This window comes from Vidua chalybeata, chromosome 1 (genome assembly GCF_026979565.1).
Source record: "Vidua chalybeata isolate OUT-0048 chromosome 1, bVidCha1 merged haplotype, whole genome shotgun sequence".
In the NCBI taxonomy this organism is placed as follows: Eukaryota; Metazoa; Chordata; class Aves; order Passeriformes; family Viduidae; genus Vidua; species Vidua chalybeata.
This window is the reverse complement of record NC_071530.1, coordinates 128,295,334-128,317,778: the sequence shown is the minus strand read 5'-3', so window position 1 is coordinate 128,317,778 and position 22,445 is coordinate 128,295,334. Positions and strand designations below refer to the sequence as shown.

Sequence of the window (22,445 nt, the reverse complement as noted above, 5' to 3'; positions counted from 1 at the left end):
AAGAAGTTGCTAAAAGCTCCATCCAACCTCACCTTGAATACTTCTAGAGTCAGGGCATCCATAACTTCTCTGAGCAACCTGTTCCAGTGACTCAGCATTGTCACAGTAAAGAATTTTTCTTCTAATATCTAACCTAAATCTACTATCTTCCAGTTTGAAGCCATTCCCCCTTGTCCTATCACAACATGCTCTTGCAAATAGTCTCTCTCCATGTTTCTTGTAGGCTCCCTTCAGGCCTTAATATATTGCCAAATAACATGATAGCTAAGTGATAGTATAATCTAATACGATTGCTGACAACCCATAAATATAAACCAAATACTCAACCTGTGAGTTCCTGCACCCACTTTGTGTGCTCACACACAGTATACTGCACATCAGGAGTGTGGCTGAAGTTCGGCACACACCTTATGTGTCACTATGTTCACCTTTCAGCTGCCTCAGCTGAAGATTTCAACACCAAAAAAATCACAGCTCAAATTGGAAATGCAGACCAGAAAAAATGTGCTGGAAAAAAGAATAAGTTTTGGAAAAAAAACCCAGTTTTTCTCTTCAGACTGAGCTAAAGAGTACCTGTGGCTTTGAAAGTGTAGCAAACCATAATAATAGCACAAGACAACAAAAATAGAGGGAGGCAATCCAGTCAACATGTGTCTGCCTTTTTTTGCATATACTTTCAAGTTCTCCCACTGATCTGGGCAGGCATTAAAAAGCATACAAAACCAAGTACAAGAGGTGGAACCACATGATAGCTGTGATATGATGATGTTGTTGCATATGGCTGTCTTAAACAGAGGAAAGACTAAATAAAGCCATCATTAAAAAGTATGCATTGGTATATATCTTCCTGCAGATCCTGTATCAATTATAGCATACTCTTTTAAGAATTCATGTCTCTATTCCATACACAAAACTACAGATGCATATTACAACTAATGTTACAATAGAAGATACCTAAAAGAATACACCTAACTGGTAAACACAGTACCTCATGTCTGCTTTCTAATAATTTGTATCTAAATGTATGTAAAAACATTTTATAAGACCACTATAGAACAATTGCATAAAAATTCTCTGAGTGATCACAGCTGAAAGATTTTCTCTCTGAAAGGCAGATCTGTCGTTACTGAATGTACTAAGTATATATGGTATACAAAAGATCATCTATGAGATCCACTGGAGAAAAAAGTGAAGCCATGATGTAGTTCATTTTGAGTGTGAGCAGATGAAACTCGCTATGCTCAATGGGTGGGCATCACACTTCACTCTGTTCACTGAACTTGCTGTAATTCTAAAATGAGAGAAACAGAAAAAAAAAAAAAGTATTATAATGTTTTCTTAGAATATAATGTAAAATTAGGATATGAAGGAGTGCTAGCTTGAAAATGCCACTAATTAACTGCATAAAGTAATATGCAATTATCTTATCAATTTATAAACATAAAAATGAGAACGACCCAACATTTTCATTGGAGCATGTAGATAAGAATATCTTTGCATTTCTGAACAGCAGCAGAGATGAAAATGGACCACAAAGCCCTCTTACCTCTACCTTCCTGACAGTGGAAGACTATTTCCTGCTATATGGGGAAGCTGAAATGTAAATCGGAAGAAATCACTTTCTGTTAGTCTCCAACTCCTTCCTCATATTTTTTTCTATTCTATTCTGCCTATCCTGTCATGTTAACACTCAAAAGTCCTACTGACCTCAGCACCTTAAAAAGACACAGGAGGAGTACATAGACCAGTAGCTACAGTGTGCTGCTGCAATTGCAGTCACCCTGCCTTTTCACTCCCGTCCACCTTATCTTCCAGTGTTCAACACACTGAAAATGTAAAAATCCCTGAAGCACATACTGTGAATATTCTGAAGAATCATCAGCAGTATATGTACACTGTTCATAATTACATTTAAAATTTGATGTTGCATGCAAGCCTTTCAGACTAAACTGCTAAGCCACTATGCATAGGTTTGACTTGCCTAGCAGCTGTGGTAGAAACAAGCAATCAGTTCCTTAAAAAGTGGACTTTGAGTTTTAATTCCCCCTTTTCATTACGAACATTTGTTCTGGTCTATCCATGTCCCACTTCCATAAAATGGGAATGCTAGTACATAAATATCTTACAAGAATGTTAGGAAAGTTAACAAAGTCAATAAAAAATGCAGACATTTTATAACACAACAATTGTTCTAATTCATCTAATCAGATCCAGATAAAATACACAATAGCCAACCCCATTATTTTTGCCCTGCAGTTACCATTTCAACAAATTATTTTTTGTAGGACAACATAATGAAAAATGTTGAAAAACACTGAAGAGAACATGTTTTTCTGGTCAATTCACTAGACCAACTGTGCCAACTCACCTTAATCTGGATAAATCAAATGGAAAGTGGTTTTGTCCATAGGCAAGTCTGATTTAATTAGTTAAATACAAAGTGAAGAAAAAAGACAAACAACCAAACCATAGACCATGATGAGTTTAATGTCTCTTGGAGAAGGCTCTGAGCCAAGCTGTAGCCATGTTTGTATCATAAATAAAACCACATGAAAGCACACTGCTTTTAATACACGCTCACACTGCCATGACAGTGGAAAAGGATCACATAGTTCAAGAGGAAAGTCCAGGTTTACAATCTTTTTAAAAAGGAATGCAAGAATCATTGAGCAAGTAAATAGATGCTCAAGCCTCCCTTCTCCCTCTTGCTCTCTCTTCTACCTCGTGCAATTCCCCTTTTGCCACCAGTGAGTCAACACAGCGTGGTACAGTGCAGGGCAGAGACAAGATTTCTAACTCAGACCAAACTAGCTGGGGATCCAGAACCATTTCAGTCAGACCAGTACTCTGACATGTGAAGCAGCTTCAAGTATCCCAGGCTGAGAAACAGGAGTGTAGCAGAACTGGCTGTGAGTTAATTTGTCTCACTGAGAGGCTGTGTTAGGTGTTTCTAGATGACATAAATCTTTCCAGTGGAGAACGAGCCCAGATTAAAGCACCGCAACACAGCACCTCTGGATCTATCATAGAAGAGTGAGACGTAGTTGCAAAAGGAGATGTGGTGATGGGAAGAGAGTGCTAGCAGCAAAAAATGGAAAACTGCATTCCTCAGGCTGAGGTCTAGTTGTAGATTACAGACAGATAAAAGATTTCTACATAAAAGGTTCACTGGGTGAATAAGACTCTCCCAGACTTTAATAAATTGTTGTGAGCATCTAAGAAGCCCTCAAGGCTTCACCTGCTTCTGCTTGTAAGTCTTACCCTGTGAATCTGAATGGCATCAATTGCTGAAGAAATAGATTCAAAAAATACAGGATTTTCAGAGTCAAGATTTCCACCGTACTGCATTGCTTTTATCAAGGAACCTGCAATAAAACAAACACATGAGCACTAAGAAGGTAGTGAGGACACATAAACCATCGTGTTACATTTTTTTACTGTAAGTGGATACTTGCCTTTGCAGTGTGCTAGCAACACATCGATGTATCTGTTTTTACAGTCCACGTAAATCTATGTTTGAAAACAAGAAATTTTTTAAAAAACTGTTTTAAATACCGACAGAGAAGAAGGTTCACAAAAGCCCATATTCAAGGTAGGCAGAGCTCGTTGTGCTGCTGCAGCAGCTGTACTGCCAGCAGCCACCAGAGCGAGCCCTTCTATAATGCAAACATCACCAAGCCACATTTATTTCCTGCCACCTCTTCACAGTACTCTACAGAGAATTAAAACTGAATTTGATTAATAATTTTGCAATTTCTGACTGTAATTTTTAGGGGTATTATTTCCACTAATCTTTTTTTTCAGCGTGTTTTCCCATGTCCTTACCCTATGCTTACCACCAGTCCACACAGACAGGAATCAGATCTAGAAAACTTTGAGAGTTGTATCAAAAAAAGCACCATAACTATCATGCTGCATTCAGCAGTAAATTGTTCTTTATTCTTGCTTTGAAATTGTTCGACTCTCCAGAGACAAAATATTAATAAGATAGAAAACCAAACCAAACAAAAAAAAAAAAAAGTGAAAATAACTCTAAAACCGGTGTAGGGCATTTTTTCTGCCAAATGGGAACTATCCAAAGCAGTTGCTGCTTCAAAAAATGTTTAAATTATCCATGTGAAGTAGAAAAATTCTGAGAGAGGAGATTCAGTGAGAACCCCATCAGAATATTCTATTTTTAAAATAAAGCAAAAATCTTAGTTCAAAAATCTTCCATCCCTGACATCAGTGATGATATTCTGGAAGGGAGTGTAACAACAAGGACGTGTTGAGTGTGGTCCTCTTGGGAGGAGGAGGAGTAACTTGATTTTGGACCAGCCGTTTATCCAGAGGCTGCACTACCAACCTGTGCACTTCACAGCCCACGCCAGACTTACCTCTTACAAATTTGTCAAACACTTCTTTGACATAATTTGTAATTTGGAGGTCTCTAAGACCTTTTGGAAATCAGTTTCACAAATTTTTAAACTATTACTATATTGAATGCCCTATATTTCAAAGGGATAATTAACAGTCACTCCCACTAATCTTATTTTTCCAGTTGTCTTTTTCATTATATCCCTCCTATATGTGTAGTTTTAATTTAAAATATTTGAAGGCAGCACTTTCTTCACTGTGCAATCACTGCAGTAAATTGAGAAAATTGTTAGGGCAAAAAGAGGCTAGGACCCAAGTTCAAATCTAGTCCTTTATCTTAGTCAGAAAAACCATGCAAACCAAACCTTTCATACCCACTTAACTCTGTACTCATTACACAACTTTTAACCTCCAGATCTGATGGAAGTGTGAGAAACAGCTTTTGAACAAAATCTTTTATACACTGTATAGAACTGCTTGTTATGTGGAACCATAGACTCATAGAATTGTTTAGGCTGGAAAGGACCTTTAAGATCATTGAGTCCAAGCACTAGCTTGGCATTGCCAAGTCCACCCCTAACCCAGGTCTTTCCATCCACTCTGTCCCAGTCTGTGGCACTGCCTGGGGTTGTTGTGACCCGAGTACAGGACCCTGCACTTTGCCTTGCTGAACCTCACACAACTGGCCTTGGCTTGTTGATCCAGCCTGCCCAGACCCCTCTGCAGAGCCTTCCTGCCCTCCAGCAGATCAACATTCCCACCCAGCCTGGTGTTATCTGCAAACTGACTGAGGGTACACTGGATCCCCATGTCCAAATCACCACCAAAGACATTAAACAGGACTGGCCCCAAGGGAACACCAACTGTGGCCAGCCACCATCTGGACTTAATTCCATTCACCACAGTAACCACTGACTGCTGGGTTTAGTCTTCTGAGAGCATCTTGGAACTCCTGCACCGCCTGAACCCAGTCTGCAACATATGTTGCCCACAGGAGAAAGGATGGAGATCATGTTTTGACCCATAGCTTAGCAGACACTAGAATATACAGATAAAATCACTGAATTAAAACTGAAATTTTAAAGCAGTAAATTTACTTGTCTCTACAACTGACTTGGCAAGGTCAAATATGACTTACACCATCTTAAAAAAAAAAAGGGAAAAGTTCCAAAAGTCCTCTTCATCACATATAGATACAAACATTTGCACTGTTACCCAAAATATTTAGAAATATTTTAATGTAATTTTATATATAAACACAGTACAATTTAATACCAAATCTGTGTTCATCTTTTCTATGGGTGAAAGATTTATCCACTGACATAGGTGGAGTGACTAGTAGTTTGCCACAATAACTCATATGTATAATTATAATATATACAGAATATTTCTAATGTCATGAATACCTGAAGAAGCATGGAGACTCCAGTGTAGTCAAAGAAATTCAGTCCACTGCAGTCTAATATCAAAACACATCGTTCGCTATGACATGGCTGCACCAACTCACCTACACATTTGATAAATGAAAACCTTTAATTAAAGGACAGCACTCGAGAAATGGGTATAAGAATGATGATAGCTCAACAAAATAAGCCCAAATTATCACAATAAAATTTTTATTGTTACGTGCTGGGGTATCAGGCAAGCACGTGCCATACTTTAGAAGAACAAATGAAGAACCTTTAGGGCAATGGAAAGAAGTGATGACAGACAGAATATATTAATTGAGATGTTTTAGGCAATAGTGTGTCAAGAATTAAGCAATTGTTTCTTCAAATTTGAATTTCTCATTGAGTCCTCTTCTATTCTTTGGAAGATTTTTCATGGTATAAACAGAAAATATATCTATTTTTAAGTTCTGATATGACACTGATTTCCATAGGCCCTAAATACCTGCCTATGGCTTAACTTAATATTAACCCATAAGGAAGAAATATATGTAAAGTGGAGTATTTAATTTTCCTAAGGTTTTACTATGCTGGTTTTGCTTGGATAATTTTTTAATACACAATTGCATAATGATGCTGGAGAAGAAAATTGTGTTCGTAAGATTTGCAAAGTTCTTATACTCATTCTTCAACCTCAGGCCATCTTGTGTTTAATCAAAACATACTCTGTTCTAAATGCACCCTGAGCTAGCACATTCCTGGCTTTCATAAAGGGAAAACTAGAAAATAATTCACATCTTATTTACATTGTTCTGTGAACAAATGTTTGTTATCATGATGCACGCAACTGAAAAAAAAAAAAGAAAAATATGAAGGAATGGAATTCTAATTGTAAAAATGAGTTGAGCTAAATGGCTTTGGCAGAGCAGAGGTAAAGATTTAAACTATTGAGGGGACTTGGAATTTCCCCATGATGCAAATTTATAATACTGGTAATTCCTTCCCAACAGTAGTCTGAGAGTAAAGACTTTTGGACTTGCATCTCGAGACATTTACTGTCTCTGTACTGTCCAACATACATTAATAGATACATACAAACAAATATATAGAATTTTAAAGGGAACCTGCTGAAAATTACTGTGATAGAAACCCTGAAAGGGTTCATGTGATCTCCCAGGCTCACTGTAATAATTCCCTGCTGCATCCTGAATTGCAGTAGAGGCTGCCTGGCCTCTAAATGGGGGGATAGGTAAAGACTTGCACCCTCTTTAGATCAGTGGCATAAGCAAGAGCAGCCATTTCATTTGGTACTGATACAGACAGTATTACCCAAAGGGAGAAAGAAAAGATTCTGACAAAGACATAAATTTCCATGTTTTCCTGAACAGCTGCCATAAGGCTTAAGGACTGTGTCCTCATGCTCCCGTCCTTGAAAATGTAAGTTCAGAATTTTGCTTTTCTCTTTTAAGGGATTTTTCTTTTTTCTCTGTTTGTTGTTTAAAAGACGCCATGAAGAATCACCATAAGTGGTTGATATAAGTAATGACAGCATTGAAGTCCTCAAGGCAGGACTTAGGCATTCAGAAAAGAGGTCTTGTGTGTTTTGTCAGTTTTGTAACATGAAAAAACAGTTCATCTTCAAGATGACTGAAATATGTGCTGGTATGATCTTCTGAAGTATAAGATGCTATAATATAGTCAGTAAAATACAATATCATCTTCAATAACCATTTTCATAAGTTGCTATACTACTGCAGAGCACTCTGTCACCCCCAAGTCAACTAAACACTGTAGTACCATAAAAATGTCCTGAATCTAGTTGACAAATTCAAACATTCAGAGAACAGCCTCCAAATCAGATTTTCTACTGCAGCCTAAATGCTTATACGTGTTTTAAATAAACACTCTTTTAATTCTATCCACAATGAAGTCATCTGTATAAAGTATCCACTGCAAAAGGTTGCTGCAGCTCTCCCATGCGAATGTATATGCTCTGGCTTGATTTAAGTGTTACAAATGTGGAGAGAGTGGAGTTTCCAGCTTAATCCTTAATTGAAAGAAAATCTCTAGGGGTTTTTATTATATATTGTATAATATTGGTGGTTATCGTGTCATTAACAGTTCAGTTGACATTTTCTGAGATTTTCTCCTATGTGGCTTTAAAGATCCCAAAGATTTAACACAGTTATAATCTTATTTTCACTTTTTCATACTGATATTCAACTCGGCATGCAAAAACACCCAAGACCAGAGCCTTCAGTCTCTTCAGCCTGGTCTGAAGATCAATCCAGGCAGCAATACAGGAAGTGTTTTCCCCACTGCGTACCTGTCTCTTTACACACACATACATTCCAGTCCAATGAGCAGGGACACAATCAGAGGATGGTTTGGGTTGGAAGGGACTTTAAATCATCTAGTTCCAACCCCCGTGTGATGGGCAATGAGATTTCTACTAGAACCTTCCACTCCTGTAGAAAAGGCATTTTCAAGGGGTTCCCTGCCTTTGAAATCTTAAAAAGTCAGTCATAACCAGAATGAATAACCAGAATTATTAGGCTAAGGTTAGCATAATTTAACACTGTTTAGCATTCATGCTTCATTGAATGTTTGGTCCAACTGAACATATTTATTTCCATAAAACATGTGTGCACTTAGAAATATATAGAAAAATGTGGAACTATTTTGCACACTTACATCCACACTGTTTTTAACACCATTTGTAGATAATAAACTCACCATGGCAACTTCCATTGGAAAACGAACAGAGCAATGTGTTCTGCTCACACTGAAATAAGAGCAAGAAATGATCAACATACCAAGGAAAACCAGTCCATTGCACAGTAACAAGAGAAAAATCAGTGCACTACATAAGAATTCTGTTTCTCAGTACCAAAGTTAACTCTTTCTCTCCAAAATCATGTCCTATGCAATAGCCTATTGGATATATAATATTATCTGGTATACCTTTAGAAGAATACTGAGATAGATACTCAAACTGATATTTTGCATTTCTTTTTTAGCTGACTCAGTCTCTGCCAAGTTTGGATTCACTAGAAAGCATATTTTGGACACAATGCTTTTGGGGAAGTGGGGGCTGGTTAAGAAGTGGTCAAAAGATGGGAAAAATGTTCTTGACAAGAAAAATTCTTGGCAGTGATTTTATAATATTAACTTTTGATTCATTTTCTACATGCTGCAATCTCATCTGCTATGCTTATATTTTAGTAAGAGCATTTTTTGATGTATAAATTTATTAAATAATTACATTTATCTGGATAATTTTTATAATAGTTATTCCAATATGCACGTTCTCAGTAGAAACATGAGTTAAAACCAGAAACAAATCACAGAAGCAAAAGTGGAACTGCATTTTTTTTCACACCCATTATGTGCTACAGAAAGACATTTACTCAACAAAAAAAAATTAAAGAAAAAAGCACAGTGTTTCAGGCAGCTGTACTGCTGAGTACCTTACAGAAGAGACAAAGGATAAAATCTCCTTTATAAGTAACGTACAAATTAACTTATTAAATTGACTCAAATTAATTCCATGCAAATCCTAAGTAATTTTTCTCTGCTTCGAGGCTTTTTATCATACTAAGCCAAATCAGTCAGCCTAGCAAAACCAAGGGAAAAAGGCATCACATTTTCTGAGCTAAATTTATACCATATGGGTAGCATAACTCTTTGTCAAGGGACAGCAGAGGTGGTAGACACATGTTGCTGTCTTAACAACCCATCTAAGACACAGCTGGGATTTTCTCAGCTCAATTTGCCAAACTGGATGAAATTGTCTACAGTAAGCATTGTTATCCTATCGGAATATCTTAATGGTACTGATAGAAAAATGATAATTTATCTTTTCCCTTTTCGGAAGTGTTGCAAGAAGTTGCAGTAGTTATGTGCAGATGAACTTGGAAAATGCTATACTTACAGGGATATTCTAAAAAAATGTGATATACGTAATTTGTATACTGTTTATTTCTCTAATATGATCAGTGCAAAAGAGGAAAAAGAAACAATACCGTTGAGAAAAAAAAAAGGAGCTACTTTCTTCCTAATTCTCCAAAAATTATTTATAGATAGAAATGAAGTGTCCATCTCTCATGGACTTATCTCCAGGAAAAAAAAAAAAAAATCACATTTTACTCAAGCATATTTGTAGCTACTCATTGTCTTTATAAAATCCCAGCCTTATATCACCTGATCTTATGGAAGTTCTTCTAGAAATTTTTGAGTTTTGGATCAGTGCTTTAATGTCTCTTACAGAATCACATGCAGAAATGCAAGAGATAGTATTCTCAAGTAATAATATGAAAATAATCCATATTGAATCTGATTAAAATTAGGATTAGCTTTATTCTAAATGAATAATTTTTTTGTTATTTTTTATACATGTTTCAGTATCTGATTGAATTCTCTGAGAAATGCGAGGAAAGCAAACACAATCTTCAACCCAGTCACAGTGATTACTGAAGTGTAAAGCACATCCCACCTTTTGTTTACAATATCACATACCTGGCTGTTCATGCCATTCTTCTGGATTATCTTTAACAGGTCAGCGTGAAATTTTCTGGCATTCAAAAAGACTAATGGGCTGTTGACTGAAACTATTTTTACCTGTTTTAGTGATTCCTGGGGAATGAAATAAAACATAATACTGAAAAGTTCATCTTGGATTTGAAGAACAAACCCCATACTAATTTCTTTAAAAATCCTGAAAATAACTGTATTTGGATTTTGGGAATGATTTAACAGATAAGTCTATTGATCAGCCTTCACACATAACTGAAGTAAGAATGGAAATACAAGTAATATATAACAAAAATTATCTATAATAGTATTTAGCATGAAAAAAGCATACACATTATGAGGCATAATACTAAGAACTATTAGCTAACAATTATAATAGCACTTTATATTTCAGTTGGTGTGATCCCCAAGCATAGGCAAGGTAACATTTGCAGACAGGGAATACATTTTATTAGACAAACACATCTTGATAAAAGTACACAAGGATTTAGGGCAAACACTGCAGGTGGTTTGGGGAAAGCCGGCAATATTCATCTTGATCATCTGAACATGACCTTAATACAGAGATAGTTCTCCATGAGAATACTTAGTGGATCCAGATCAACCCTGAGTGGCACATTTAAAGCTTTACCAGCACATTTCTACAACCAACACAATAATCTACATGAGAACTCTCCATTGCCCTTGAACCTGTCTCTGCACTTCACTGAATAAGCTACAACCAGTTTACCAGCACTTCCAGTCAGACTGTGTAGCTCAAAACATAAATGTTACACAGCAGAACAATTTTGGAAGGACACCAGATAATGTTCAGAAAGCCCCAGGTATAAGTGGGAGATACTTTGCACAAAACAAGTGCTGTTTCTCTCACTCTCAAGGTGTACATACAAAACATCTTCAAAACCCAGTAAGAAAATTAATATTTATATATAAATATATTGGACAGCAGCAAGATATGCTTAAAGACTGGTTTTGTAGGGGAACTTCTGCAGAAGTTGCTTTTACTGAACTCCCAATCTTTCACAGGTTGTATGACAATGGAAGCAAAAATCAAGATTTTGCAAGAGAATATAGGTCAAAAAATATTCTCTTTCTTCCTAACAAAAGTCATGTAACAAGGTCACAGTCAAACACATGTAAGTGGAGCTGACACAGACCATTTTTTAGGTAGTTAAAAATTGTTTGGGATTGCATTGAAGACATGCAGTTTTCCCAACAGACTTTCAAGCAAAACAGTAACAGAAATCTCTCCACAAACCACATAAACTATCTCCTTATTGTAGACTGCTGTTTAGACTTCTGGGAATGAGATGATCTCTCAGACACCACCACAGTGACCATGAAATAAAGGAAATATTTCAAACATCCCGAATTGAGGCAAAGAACCCCAGACTATGTGTAGGGACTTTGCGCAATTTACCTATAGTTGTGATTGCAGTAAATACCACAGTTGAGTTTTGCCACAGTCAGACACGTGTTAAAATGTCTCAATTTGTATGGAATAGAGCTCTAAAATAAGGGCAAAACAAAGGATGGTATATGCTTGAATGGAGAAATGCTCTGACATCCCACAGACTCCCACAAAAATGATGCAATACACAGCTTGGTGTGGAGACAAGTGGACGCTTCAGTGCCATGGCAAAGTAGAAGATAAAACATAAGAAAAAAAGGAAGACTGATGTGCAAAGATCAAATCCTGTGATGATCAAGCTTCCATAAGTACAAGGTTCAAAACCTGAAAGGCTCAAATCATAAGGCCAGATCAGGCAGATGGCAGACTTAGGTATAATTTTTGTCCAGAATGGACAAGATCAACTGTGCCTAAATTTGACCAGCCAGTTATTCCTGGCTCTAGTTTGCCTCTTTGTTAGCAAGAACTGTTCAGAGAAAAATGAACTTCCTCTTTGTTATGTCCTTGCTAAGAAAGCAGGAAATTTATCTCACGTGTCTGTTCCTGCCACCACTCGGAAGGCCCTGGGCGGTTGCCCTGGGCACTCTGCACAGCTCTGGCTCTGCTGGGGTACAGGAGTTCAGTGCCAGTGAACGCCTGCGATGAAATGTGTTTCACATAAGCTTCTAAATACCCTTTGATTTTTTCCACATTAAAATGTCTTTTCTCTTATTGATGAAATAACCCCTATAAATCCACAGACCTTAATGGCAGGGTAGATCATTAAGCTTACATGTTTTCATGTTTAAAAGTCCTGTTGTTTATGTCTAATCTGTTACTTACTAGGGAAACTTGGATCAGTCTAACATTCATACATTAAAAATTACCCTAAATGCCTGCTGCAACCCAGTGACTCTAAATTCAATTAAAGACATATTTTCCTTCTTTGTTTTGTGTAATAGCTCTTGAGCAATTTGCTTCTCTAACATAATGTTATTTTCCCCACTGTCTGCAGACATTAGTTTGTTATTAGGTTACTGGTGTTAATCTTACTGAATTAGGGGGAAAAAAAGCAGGGGACCAGTAAGCTTAAAAAAAATATATAGGTATTTGTACTAAGTACTTCATGAATCGATATGAAAAATAGCAGGCAAATGAAATTTTGGTTATCCATCTCTGACAAAGTTACTCCAACATTTTTATCAAGAATGAAAAATGATATAATAATTGACAGCTGGTCCAGCCTCAACAACAGTGTTTTTAATTCCCATTTCAGAGTCCTCCCCATTCTTATGTACCTTTCATATTCCAGCATTTCTCAGCATGCCAAAACAGTAAATGCCCTTGAGCCCTTGGAAGTTCAGATTTTTAGCCCAAGGTAGCTATGATGGAAGACATTTGCCAGAAATAATAAATTCTTTAAAGAAGGTCTGCTTAATGGTGAAGCACTAGCTGCTGAGCATGTAGTTTACTGATACGTAACATCCTTCACCAGCGCTAGGAAGAGAAAAAGGACATAGGAGAAACTGCCACAGTGGAGAAGGCAGGATGTCCTGGTGATGGAGCTCTGTGCTGAAAGGACACATGGTTCTACTTCTCTCTTGGCTGCTGACCCACCATTTCATCTTGGAGGAGGGAGTTCACCTCTCTGAGTCATTACCCTTCTCTTCTTACCATAGACCTGAGCAAAAAGCAACTTTGACAGTAATTGCAATGAAAATAACCAAAAGAATCTGACTGGTTGATTTAAGTTTGTAAGAAGTCAAATTTAGAAGGCACAGTCTTTGGAAGAAATTCTTCCATCCATTTTTCATGTGCACAGGGTGATGAAATTTGTGAAGCAGTCTGTAACAATTTTGTGGTGCTGCCTCTCTTTGCCCAGCCTCATGGTATCCTCTGGGACAATCTGGTCACAAGGGGTTGGTGACAGAAATGGTTTCAGAAAAGAGATTGGAGATGATAAAAATACCAAAGGACTTTTAGGAAAAGTGATAGTAATACAGAGATTGCTATTGTCTGCTCAGATTACCCTTGCCATTCCTGGCAAGATATTTCCTTAAATTTAGGAATTAAGAAATGTTGAGAAAGAGCAATTCATAACTAAAAATGACAAATAAACTAAGATAAATAAATCTAAGAGGACTTGCCTAACTTCACTTTGCAGACAAGCAGCAGAACCATGAAAATATTCCAGTTTCTGATGGCCAACTATAATATTATTATATTATCCTGGCTTTAGATTTCAAGTGGTCATATCATAAAAGCATTCCCTTGACTTCCCTATTACAATCTGGTAACTAACTAGAGAAAACAAACAAATCTGAATTAGTGAAACACACACACAAGCAAAAAGTAAATAAATAAATTAACTTACATAATTATCTTCTGCTTTGTATTTATATTCCACTTCTTTCATATTTTTCAAGTTCAGTGTCTTTGCTCTGTAATCAATATATAGAGAAAAATCTGTACAGTTAATCATTAGTAGCCTCGAGCAGAAACAAAAAGACACACACCCCAAGCTACAGCATAGCAGTTTAAAGGCCCCATAATGTGATCCGTGAGTATTTTTGTGATTACAGACCTTTTCTTTTGCAATCATCCTCTTCAAGAGTAAAAAGCTCATTTTAGAATTGTGATATCACTTTGAAAATAGGAATAATTAAATTCTCTTGTGAAGAATATCTTAATTTTAATTTTCATTTCCTGGCCAGAGCTGCTTTCAAGTCAAGGTAGCTCACATATAATCTATATCTTCAAAAGTAAAGAAGTTTAATTCATATTTTTTACCTGAAAAATCATATTGTAAGGAAAGGGAAAATAAATATGTAGAATAGGTGTGGGTCATGAAAAACAAAGATATTTTATTTGTCATTGAAATTGACACATCTTTACATGATGAAGCAGAACATTGCACCCTAGCTATCAGAATAGGGGACTTACTGGAAAGTACCAGTATTCCTATGCTCTCTACACAGAGAAAAGAGAATATTGCCTTAGAAAGGGAGTTTAGTGTTAGGATCTTCTGATTCAACCTGTCATTTACAGGAACACATTTAACTGCAGAAGACTATGGAACTATCTATCCTCTGAGACAGATGCACCAATATACTAGGAGCATTTGCAGGTATTGGGGGCCAGATAAATGAGCCTTGCAAACATCAGCTGTTCTTTCATCTTTGCATAAATGAAGCTGTAGCTGCTGCTGGTTTTAATATATTCTAATACATAATATGTACCACATCCAGTACCCTGACATCTGAACAGAAACTTTACAATAAATAATCTATGGTATTTTCCTTGCTTCACTTCTGCTAAAACTTCTGCTCATGACTGCATGGCTTACTACACGTTATCTTGTTAACTCCATCTGTGCTGTGCCAGTTTTAAGGCTGCTGCCTTGTTCAATGCCTTTAGATGGTATGGACAATCATGTGCAGCTTTACTGAAGAACACAGAGATCACGGGGAAGAGTCTTATTTACATTAATAAGTACAGGTTCAGACTGAGGTCTCCACTAGATTAGGCTCTTTTGTGTTAGATATATATCCCTTTCTGCTGTGTTGGAGAACCTCTAACACAGCCTCTATCCAGGCTCAATACAAAAACAACATGAAAACTTGCCTTTTGCTTTACTACAGAATTTAACAAAATTTTAGTTTGCTGAGTAGCACAATGTTATTAAAAAGTACTGGTTGATTCAAGCAGAAGCAATCTCCCATCATTTTTAACTGCCTAGAAATTTTGAACTATTTTCATGCTAGTTCTGCAACTTATTCAATAAGAATAGAGCTGTGCACAAATGTCTAACACCATTAACTTTAACAAGCATTTAATCAAGCTGTCTATATTGTGCTTAATTTCAGCGGGATTCAATGTTCATGCAAACAACTGCATACAAGCAGCAAGTCATTTTCAGGACTGGTGAGCTGTGAATTAATTCTATAGCACAAATCATGAACCTCAGCTATATTTCCTTTTACACATGATCCAAAGAGGAAACTCTAATATATTTAAAAAAAAAAAAAAAAAAAACAAATTCTGATTGCTCTGTTTTATTTGTCCTGACTTTTCTAAGTCATACACAGAACTTACACTTTTTGTTAGACATTAGAATAGTTGTACAGTTATGTTTCATTAAACTATATTAGTAGTGCATTGTCGACTACCAACTCCTGTGCAACATAGTACCTAGGAGTTTATAAAGGCTCTCAGTTACTAAAGCTTGCCAGACATAGTTTTCCTTAAGGAGCAAATAAATATCTAATGGAAATAAATATCATTAATCTTCCAGTTGATTTTATGCTACCTTCACATAATGAATCCTACAGATGTGTAATAACAAGAGAAATCACAAAATAATGCCATTTTATAAAATGTTTTAGAGATTCCGTAGTCTACAGTAAATGGACAGATGTGACTTTTACTTTTGAATTGTCTTATCTTGCAATTTTCTGCAACTAAAAAAACTGAAGTTTTGTTGTTAAACTTAGCATACCGTATGTCTATCCTGACTGTGAAGCAATATGCAGAATGAATACATAATGAAGTGCTAGTGGAACATTTCAATAAATTGTTTCTTACCTGGGAAAGCGGAAAATCACGATTGCTATAGTGCAGGCAACGCCGTACAACAGTCCCACATTAGCAGCAAAGCATATTGTAAACACGTAGGTACTAACCCAGATGCTCTTTCGGAGGGGAACAAAAAGAAGTGATTAGTTTCAAATTTTATAGCAATGTGCGTTTTATGAATCAGAAATAAAGATTTTTAGAACTAAGGTAGTTTCTCAGATGTGAACATTTGGATCGTTGAACTGGCAAATACTAAAGACTGATTTAGCAATTAAAGTAACGCCTCCCCATGGGGGACCACATGCAGCATGGCACAACTCATCCCAGTGCTCACAGAGATTCCTTCCAGGGTTACTTAAAATAGTATTCTATTTCTTCTATTAATTTGTACTTCTGCTAACAGCTTAAGTCAGAATAAACTCAGTTGTTTTGGAAAACATGTATTTTATTTTTCACATTGCAAATTCACCTCACCTTCTTCACTGTGTAGATTTTAAATCCTCCTTTCCTTTCACATAATGAGGTGCCCTAATGGGGTCACATACAGAGAGCTTTCCTTCCAGTAATCATAGAAGTGGGAATTATGATTGGCAAGGAGGCTGATTAAAAGTGGTGTTTTTTATCAGAGTACAGATGACTAAAACAACTGCGTGACATAAATATAAATAAAAATTACTGGCGAATTAATTCCTTCCAATGGATATGGTGAGATTTCATATTACTTCCCCATCTTTCAATATTTGATTACGTAAACTTTGGATTAATTTAAAATACAAATTTAAAAAATACTCAGAAGCATATCCAAACCTAAGTCACTTTAAAAAGAAATTTTAAAAAACTTCACAAAATTTTCACATTTCAATTTTTCCTTAATTATTTTCTTACCAGAAATGATCACTTTTCTTTCCATACTACAATGATGTGTACAGCTAAGAGACATGCAGATTTTACAATTAAAAGAAGTACAAATTATGCAATTTCTTATACCAACCTAATTGGTATAATAAAGCACATCTTTCTTTCCTTGAGAGAGCCTTTAGCAAAGACTGCCATTTAATCTTTAGATAAAAGGTGTTAAAAAAGAATGGAAAGTATTTTCACTCCTCTGGATATACTGATCACCACAGGTGCCCATTTCAAGAATTACAGTGCTGCTTGTTCATGTTTGCAGACTAACAGATCACATTACAATGGCACAATCATTTTTAAGATTATCTTTTCTGATGCTTTCACTTAACTCACGAAAGCCAGAAACAATAGAATACTTTCAGCCCAACCACAGGAATTTTGCTTGAGCAGATTTCAGAACTGTTATTTTATGAATTATATTAAGTGTAAGTCATACCATACTAGCTTGTGCTTCACAGAGGACAGAGCGTTGCATGACTTTGTTAAGAAACCTTTTCCTCCCTCATCTTCAAGATTCGTAACTAACGCAAAAGACTTTTCAGTTTCTTCAACAGGAGGGCTGCTAGGTAAGGAAGTAGCTCATCCTCTGAAACTGTCCTCAATCACTAGTTGTATTTTAACATGACATCTTAAACAAATTGTTGTGCACATATTTGCAAAGACCACCTTTATAAGCAACAGATATTGAGTTCTGATTAATGAATAAGAAAGTAATGCTAAGATTTATAAATCCAATATACATTTATAAAGATGTTCACCTGGATGTGAAAAGGCTAACAGAACTACTAAAAACTTGAAAATCAATGAGATCAAGAATTAGACTATTGTAATAAGGCTGAACCATTGACAACACCTGAATCCACTCCAGTGCAATCCAGTTCAGCTCCAGACCTGAACCTCATCACATCTAACTAAATCACTGCTGCAGACCTGCAAAATTCTTATGTCTCAGAAGAAAACAGCATAAAACCACAATACAAAGTCTGCATAGGAAGAATCAAAGCCAGAAATGTTTAAGTACTGCTGACTACTGAGAAAACTAGCTAAGTGCCTCTGCAGCAGCCTAATACCTTACATCTTAACTGTAATCAGAGATTGCCATTGTTGTAGAGGCTGAGTCAAAACAATCATACTCTCATTAATCAATCACCCTTTCAGTGCTTTGTATTGGCCTGGAATCAGTTCTTCTTTAATTAGGGTAGCATCAAATTTGTAGAAAGAAGTTATGTTGATCTGATAGACTTTTTTTTTTAATTCACAGTTTATTGCAAAGTTCAACATAGAAGTGATAAAAATATCAAAGTTTTCCTTGGCAGCTTACTTCAATATGGTTATTGCAAACTCCAGGACAGACAGAATCTAATCAATCTTCAAATCTTAGCAATAATGTGTTATAGGCACATGTTAATATCAAAAATCAAAACAAAATCCACCTTCAAAGTACTGTACTAATTTAAAGAAAAACTCTAAAGAGGGAGAAAAGAAACAAGCAGAAGAAATAGATTTATGTCAACTCCTGTATGTATCAGAAAGTATCAGAAACACTGAGAGGTACAGGTATAGCAGCTGCCTCCTCTAGACTTTCCATTTCATAGAGTCTAATTATCCACCATTGATGACAGCCTAAAATCAGCATTTGGTAGGAAAAAAATCATATAAACAACTTGCAGAATGCTTTCTGAACCTACGGCTAAACAATGCAATGCTAAGGTATGTTGATAATAAGTGTTTCTGTCCCAGTTTGAAACCAGATGATGCACTTCCCTTGTTTCATTGCAAACTGATGAGATGATCAGCTATTGCCTGATAGTTACTTGCACGTAACTATCTGCAACACAGCTGTGTAGTTTCCTCCTATAATCAATGAATTTGATTATCAGAATGAATAAAATTTAGGATGCAGTTCATCTAACTCCTACCTGGTTATGCTGTTGCTTAGTGGAGGAAGAGATGAACATGTCTCAGCTGACCCGTTCCGTGCTATCTGTAATGTGAGGCTGTGATGAGCTGCTCAAATAGAGGCCCTCCAGCATATAGCCAAATGAAGAATCCCATTAAAGTCCTGCTCATTCCAAAACTGTCTCAGCAGAAGATGCTGGAGTCCTGGAGGAGGCTCTGGCTCAAAGAACTGAGTGACATGGCCATGATCCCACATCCTTCTGCAGACAAATGTCTAATGTGTGCATTCATCCTCACCACACCCTTCATCAAAACTTGGCATTCAAGTGAAGCCCACCACAGCCATAGAGCAGGAACTGCCTAATGCACTTAGGGACATGGTTTAGGAGTAGACTTGGCAGTGTTGGGTTAACAGTTGGACTAGATGGTCTTTAAAGGTCTTTTCCAACCTAAATGATCCTTAATGATACTGAAGTGGTGTGGTAGTTCTTTCATACCAACTACAGCATAAGTAATATAACTCACACTAGCATACTCACTAATGCAGTAAAAATAGAAAAATCTCCCTAGGATGCCATAAAATAGAGTCACTGATGTAAAATTATTCTCACAGAAGAGATGGTTTCATACTTTGTAGAAAATTGTTTATATAGCAAAGCCCTGAGAACTCTCAGAGCCCTCTCATGAATCAGGACCCATGTGTGATGAACAAATTTAAAAGGCCATTTTCCTCCTGAGGATAGTATCTGAAGAAGTTCTAAAAGACCCCAAGAAAATGCACTAATGAGATCCAGATTTCAGGGAAGACTCTCTCTAGGGCCTCTATAAATATTTTGACAAAACAGATTGACAGGGTGTCTCAGAAATTCACAATGGCAAGATCTTGGAGGATACTAGTCAAAAATGAGACCCTCATTCTTGGATCTACTTTAATTGCTGAATTAGTAGCATTCCTTACATCCTTTAATATTAATATATGTGCATACAATTACAATTCATGCATCCATTAACTGTCTCTCATCACAACACCATGTTGGGAATGTGGAATTTTTACCATAAATTCTAGCCATTCTTCTTGCTTTAAAAGTCAGGCTTACAACCTGTCTTTGTCTCAGCTGTAGTCATTTTCTGGTCAAGACATATGTGCAACTTTAAAATATTTTTTTCTCTTTAAATGCCAGAGTATGCCATTGCTGAACTTCTCAAATCCCTGCTATATAATTAACTCATGAAAACTATCCTTATTCTGTTATAATTTTTCACTTAGAACATCACCTTCTAAAATATTTTTCCCCCATCTTTCAAGTCCACTTTCAAGTCCAACTGTTGTAAATCTGAAAGAAAAAGCCACCCATGGCTGAAAGAAGAGATTTCATAGAAACACAGAATATCCTGTGATTCAAGGAGCCAATGAATTTCCTCAACTCCAACCCTTGAACAATATCATACCTTCTATATTTAAAAGTATTATGTTTATAGAGAGCTAATCAACAAATTATTATTTATCCCATTTGCATTTAATGAGATGCTTAAAGAAGTGAGAAGGAACAGGGTAACAAACTTCATAATATTCTATTTCCGTGCACAATCATTTGCCAGACCTATAACCAAAACAAACCTGACTTCAGTGCTACATGACACACACCCTTCAAAGAATCAGCTCCAGAAAGGACAACTGCTAATCATTTCCAAATGTTTTGTTAGGGTTTCTATCTTCAAAACACTTTGGATAACCTGGGTGATGGAAAGATTCATTTCCAATGGTCTGTCAGTTACTGGGGTGAATCCTTTCAGGTCAAAATAACACCAGTGTAGTTACACAAATCACTGGCCTTCGTGGGGCTCCTCAGAGCAGGCAGCAATGCAAGATCAATGTTTATAGCCTTACTTTAAACTATGCTATTTAAGGCAAGGTGATTTATCCTGTCAAGCTAAGGACTGATGGTAAAACTACTTGAATATAAATCATTGCTCAAGTATGTTTAGTCAAAAAGATGAACCCAACAAACTCCCCCGTTCAATAACCTCTCTTAGAAATGATGACAGATGTCAGAGATGTAATAACTAACTACTCACACAACCTTTTCTGCCAAAACCAGAAAAGCAAAAATCCATCAGGTTAGTCTATCTGTGAAGACATGTCAAATCTAGTGAGATTCCAGAATATCCTACTGGAAAATGTAACTACTTATTATCTCAATGAACTGATGGAGAAGATATATGTCTCTCCCATAACTATCAATATTTTTTAAGTCCATCGTTCCCAAAAGAATTCTTGATCCATATCATCCATAATTTCTGTCCATTGGCAATATGGATTAACCTGAAGATCAAATACAAAACAAGAGATATAAAGTATTTTCAGAATTGTACTGCTTGAGGAATAAAATATTTCAGGAAAGATAGAGCTTTTCTTCTGGCTAATACAAAAGAAACTCCCCAAAAAACATTTCCTGAACCTCTAGTTTTCTGCAACCAAGTGCAAAAAATCTCACAGTCGAACTTGATGTAGTTTACTCAGTTCTGTTTCCCATACTAAAACCCAGTACTCTAATAAAAAAAAAAAGTTTTATTCTTTCTAGACTTAACCATTATTGCTATAGAATGCCAAGTAACTGGTGGATTCAAAAAAGTCCAATATTAACTCCAATTACCTGTATGTCCCACCACAGAAAAGGACTATGTGGCCAAAATACCTTTCTGAATATTGTTAACTCAAACATATGAGACGTCAGCATGTATGCATTTATGTAAGTGCATAGAAATTTTAGTTACACTAATTGGCCATTACACCCAACATCTCCCACATAAGAGAAATCCAGGAGTCTTCTTACACATGGATTCATCTTTACTATTTGCTTGGAATTCTGTGTGAATTCTCTCAGACTACTTAGACTTTGCATTAAACTAGATTTTCATACTACTTTCACCTATCTACTTTTTCTGATGTATTCCTCCTCTCATAGTGCAGAATCTTTCACTATATTCAAACAGCAGATAGAATAGATTTCTGCAAAATCTGAAAGAGTTAAGACCATTTACTTACAGCACCCCTCAATATTTATCTTTCTACATCACTAGTGTTTCCAGTTCTGTTTGACCTATGTGGTCATTCCCTATTCCCAGCGGATGATGATACCAAAATCTCTTCAATTATGTCACAATAGCAAAAGCACGCTAAATAGTTAGAAAACACATAAAAATTAGACACATACTTGCTCAGGTTAACTTGATCTGTCTGTATACACATCTCTAGTATCAAGTTTGATTCTTTATCATTTGTTAAAATGTTATTTTTTAATACAACTGATATTACAGATGTACTATTAATAATACCTTGCATTTATTTTTTCTAGGGCCACAGAACTGTTAAAGTTTAGTTAACAGATGTTTGC

General features: G+C 36.3%; 1 protein-coding gene across 1 annotated transcript in view; it reads right to left on the bottom strand.

Moving 5' to 3' along the window:
- Positions 1–1,255: 1,255 nt before the first annotated feature.
- The window catches only part of SLC26A7 (solute carrier family 26 member 7), a 63,142-nt gene continuing 41,952 nt past the window's right edge, over positions 1,256–22,445 (bottom strand). The window contains exons 11-18 of the mRNA XM_053945886.1: positions 16,252–16,358; positions 14,042–14,108; positions 10,263–10,379; positions 8,481–8,529; positions 5,763–5,863; positions 3,456–3,510; positions 3,262–3,365; positions 1,256–1,291 (exon numbers count right to left, since the gene is read on the bottom strand). Coding sequence (XP_053801861.1) covers positions 1,256–1,291; positions 3,262–3,365; positions 3,456–3,510; positions 5,763–5,863; positions 8,481–8,529; positions 10,263–10,379; positions 14,042–14,108; positions 16,252–16,358 — 636 coding nt within the window. The remainder of the gene's footprint in view (positions 1,292–3,261; positions 3,366–3,455; positions 3,511–5,762; positions 5,864–8,480; positions 8,530–10,262; positions 10,380–14,041; positions 14,109–16,251; positions 16,359–22,445) is intronic.